The sequence below is a fragment of the Cloeon dipterum genome, chromosome 2 (assembly GCF_949628265.1).
Source record: "Cloeon dipterum chromosome 2, ieCloDipt1.1, whole genome shotgun sequence".
NCBI lineage: Eukaryota > Metazoa > Arthropoda > Insecta > Ephemeroptera > Baetidae > Cloeon > Cloeon dipterum.
In genome coordinates, this window is record NC_088787.1 from 13,010,970 (window position 1) to 13,015,207 (window position 4,238).

General features: G+C 37.5%; 2 protein-coding genes across 2 annotated transcripts; both read right to left on the reverse strand.

Moving 5' to 3' along the window:
• Nucleotides 1-460: 460 nt before the first annotated feature.
• On the reverse strand, nucleotides 461-1,994 carry LOC135936120 (programmed cell death protein 7-like). The gene is made up of 6 exons (XM_065478818.1): nucleotides 1,697-1,994; nucleotides 1,536-1,640; nucleotides 1,269-1,484; nucleotides 1,023-1,209; nucleotides 737-965; nucleotides 461-674 (listed from the first exon to the last, which is right to left on the reverse strand). The coding sequence occupies exons 1-6, from the start codon at nucleotides 1,979-1,981 to the stop codon at nucleotides 542-544; spliced, it is 1,155 nt and encodes a 384-aa protein (XP_065334890.1). The 5' UTR covers nucleotides 1,982-1,994; the 3' UTR covers nucleotides 461-541.
• Nucleotides 1,995-2,135: 141 nt separating this feature from the next.
• On the reverse strand, nucleotides 2,136-2,692 carry Tbca (Tubulin binding cofactor A). The gene is made up of 2 exons (XM_065478821.1): nucleotides 2,411-2,692; nucleotides 2,136-2,345 (listed from the first exon to the last, which is right to left on the reverse strand). Exons 1-2 carry the CDS (start codon nucleotides 2,538-2,540, stop codon nucleotides 2,137-2,139), a joined length of 339 nt encoding a protein of 112 aa, XP_065334893.1. The 5' UTR covers nucleotides 2,541-2,692; the 3' UTR covers nucleotide 2,136.
• Between the last annotated feature and the right edge of the window lie 1,546 nt (nucleotides 2,693-4,238).

Sequence of the window (4,238 nt, forward strand, 5' to 3'; positions counted from 1 at the left end):
AAAGCAGCATTAGATTTTGTAGTCAGAGGCATTAAATTGACCACAAATAGTTTTCATGTAACAGACTACTTGAAGTAAATTTTCATCAAAAGAGGAGTGTACCATTGTTGAAATTTTTTTTTAATTGTTGCAGCTTAGATTTTTTTAAGAAAAACGAATGTCATAGAATTCTATGGTGAACTACTGCTGTGGAGAATTGCTGCTGGTCAATTTTCACTGCATTTCTATTTTAATCTTATTCTCCCACGATATGGTATCAACTCAAATATTTTCTTTTCCTGAAAATCTAATCCATTGTAATTATAGCTGATATAATTTTGTATTGTTTTAACCAGAAATATAAGGCTTAAGGCGTTGAGGCGCGACCAGTCAGGAAAAACAAATTGACTCTTGAAAATGAGTAAAATATATAATAACAGCTGATAGTGAGTAAATTGGGTTTAAATGAAACAGAACTCGCTTAATTTCAAATTTTAACATTTCATTCCTTTTTAAATGAAGCAGTTCATTAGTAATGTTGTTACAGATTAATTGCAAGAAATTATTGTTTTTCCAAGTCCCCAAGAAGTTCCTTCCAATCATCAGAAGAGGGTTTGCTTGGTACAACCCAGCCAACAGGAATTGAACTGGCCAGAATGTTCTCTCTGGGAACCACAAACTGGTCCCAGCACTGCCTGAAATAAGTTAAAACAGGAATTGAAAGAGCGTCTGAGAGCTATAATGAGTTTTCCCTTACCTTATACTAACGAGGCCATTCACATTTTGATGAAAGGACTCAAAATCTGAGACACATCCTTTCTCTTTTCCAAATAGCACCATTAGCCAAAGCTTCAGGTTCCTTTCAAACGAGGAGGGCTGCTGCTTTTCCTGGTGATTCACTTTTTCCTCTTCTAACATCACCCTGAGAGTCTGCTCCTCTTTTCCGTACTCCGCCAGTTGCAGTTGCCACAAATCTTCAAGTTTTCCTAATTTTAGAACAAATTAACTGAGGTTTAATTCTCAACACAAATTTCAATCTGTACCAATCATAGTATTGAATCTCTCATTTTCCTCTTCAGTTGGGAAAAGCTTTTTGTCTGCAGCTGCCTGCGCTCTAAGGAGACGAAGCTTCTTCAAGGACTCCAGCACCTGCAAAAATCCCTTGCCAAAAGACTGCTTCTGCCGAACTTCACAGAGCACAGCATCAGCTTGCTTCCTCATTTCTTCTTCCTGAATAGACGTTAATTTAATATGTACGGAGAGGTCACAGAAAATTCTTAATCACTGACCCTTTTAGCTTTTTCTACTTGTTCCTGTTGCTGCTGCAGCCAAGCATCTATCTGTCTATGTTTAGCCTGGCGATCCAGAATCAGCTTTTCCTTTTCTGCTCTCCGCTTTTGCCGCCTCAATTTTTCCAAGTTCCTTTTCTTTGCACGATTTTTTACCGACAAAACCATCTGTGACTGCGATGCCTTAAGAAACTCGGTAATTTCCAAGGCTTCATTCTAAATGATATTTCTGCGTTAGCTAATCAAACAAAAATCCTGCTCTTTTACCTTCAAACTGGCGACCCTCTGACTGCTTTCTTCACTCGATTTTAAGAATTCTAGCTCGTTCATGATTTCCTCCAACTTGTGCACCCTCATTTTCACTTCTGATATCTGCGATAATTTTTTTTTTTAAATAAAGCACAGGTTGCGACTTTTGCTTTTGTTACCTTCACTCTGGGCTCAGTTTCTCTCTTTTGGGTCGTCTGCTCAGGTTTGTTTCTTTTAATGAGCCACTGTTGGACCCAAACATTGTCTTCATTTGAATTTTCCCCTTCTTTTCGGGAAGAAGTGTGCGGTAGTCCGAGAGGCCGGTGATGGAAAAATTGGGGTGGAACAACATGGTGCCTCGGAGCCTGAATGGGAGGAGGAGGTCTTGAAAAGTCGAAGCGAGGAAACGCAAAGGGTTGCTGGCCCATTCTGTTTGGCCACCCTTGATATGACTGGTCACCCATTTTAGTGTTTACAAAAAAAAATTAATAATTGCTGTTGGAATGATTTGTGCAACTTCTATTCAATACAGCTTAAACTATGAGTTACAAAACAACAGTTACAGTAAACCAAAAATAAAGTTAGGTTTCTTAACAATATAATTAGGAGTAATTTTTCATTAGTTGGCAGAATCAATGTGCACTTCAGCGTCGCCGAGAATACCGAGTGCCACTTTATATTCTTCTGAGCCCTTGAGGTCTGTTTCAAAATCAATCAGGTTTTTCAGATCTTCATAGGCTTTGACAAGGCGTTTCTGACATTCAGGAACCATCATCCGGGACTCGGCTAATACTTCTTCTTGCTTACGGATGTGATACTCGTCCTCCTCTGAAATTTTTCAACAATTTACGTAGATAAATATGTATAAAAGCTGTCGAGGCAAAGTGTGGTACCTTTTTCTTTCATCTGCTTCACTTTTTCGCCCTGCTTTTCAGCCTCCTGGACGTACAAAACCTTTTCCTTGGTAATCCTCTTCAAAATACCCGATTTGATCTTGAGAGATTTAACCCTAGGATCGGCCATCACGGTGGAAATGAGAGGTTTGCGCAAAGCTCGAGAGCTTTCGGGAAGAAAATGAGTAATTCGAAGGGAAAGAAGAACTAGAATCTGCCCATGTGCATAGTCTGATGCGTCAGATGATCAAAAAATATAATTTTCGTCGTAAACACAGCACACCCTTCGTGCTGAATGGCAGGGTAGAATGACCAATAAGAAGAGCGTTTTTCCCGACAAGCCAATCAAATGGGACTGCCGCAGGTTTTCCTCGAGACGGCGCGTTGGGAATACTAGCGCGGCGGCTCACAATCAGTTAGCAGGCCTCGCAGAGCCGGGTAAAAATCTCTAATATACCAATATTAGCGGCGGGGTCACCAGTCACCATGGTGATTATTTTGTGAATTAAGACACGGGGCTGAATCGCCGCAAAAAGAGCCACTGCCGCTGCTTGCTTTCGAAGTGAAAACATCAAAAGAGAGAAAAGAGGTGCGCTTTTGTAATTTGTCTTAAATGCATGGTGTTAATCATGTAACTCTAAATCTGTATTAAGAGAGAAAAGTAAGAATGAGCATGATGTGTATATTTATTCAACACTTTTATAGTTCTTCTTGAGAGCTAAAAGCTTTAAAAATCATCAAATATATGTATTCTTTTTTGTCAATTTAATCAATTTTTTATAACTTTTTTTGTTTATCAAATTTATGATAATTTTTTTGTCACGTCCCAAGTAGCTTAGTGAAGAAAGCAGTAGCTATTTGGAATAATAGCGTGAAATTTATTTTTCTGCGTTCTTGTGTCCTCGTCCTCTATGGAGACCATGTTATTTTAAAGAGGTAGAAATATTAATATAAAAGCAAATATAATGGTGAGTTAACACGCACTCTATTAATTATTTCAAAAACTGATTCTTTCATTCAATGAAAAATGTATTGAATACACTATTTGCAATATCGCGTGCAAACATTTATTGCTTTAGTGATTGACTTTTACTCTTTCGTATTTATTCCACGCCACATGTAATTGATGCACCCTTCAAATCGTTTACTGATACTGAATGCTATTGGAAAACACGCATATATATAATGATTGGAATCTGCGAATGTAAAAAGCAAACGAGCAATAGCTATATTAAAATCAACATAATATTTTCTTATAAATTTGTTGCTTTTTGGGAGCGAGATATAAAAAATATCACTATACCACAGGATTAAAAATTTGTATCTTGTTAGGCTTCTTATATGTGTTAAACAATTTTGCAACGCTACTCTTTCCAGTGATCTCATTATGTTCATGACGTCTGAACATTATGATCGCATGTGAGACAACAGTGATTCCATTTGCACGCAATTCAAATGCTACGTGTTAAGTGTTCTGCAGCTACTCCTATGATAATCTCAAAACCAGCTCCTCGATCTTACCTTCTATTAACCGTGGATTTAATTTTAGAAATGCGAGAGAGAGCCTCAAAATTCAAATTAGTTAAACAAAATTTTATCGCGATACGAGATGAAAACCATTACCGCAGAATCAGATGAGGCATCAGTAGAAAAATAAATTGGCAATATGTTTTCAAATTTTTGGTTGTTTCTACGATTCAACTCGCGGAAAATGCATATTATTATACATTTAACTTTTGTTCATCAAAACAAGACTACAATTTTCCCAGAGATATGATGTGGTTGTCTCTCATCATTATCGTGCACATTTCGCAGAATAAGGAAAAAA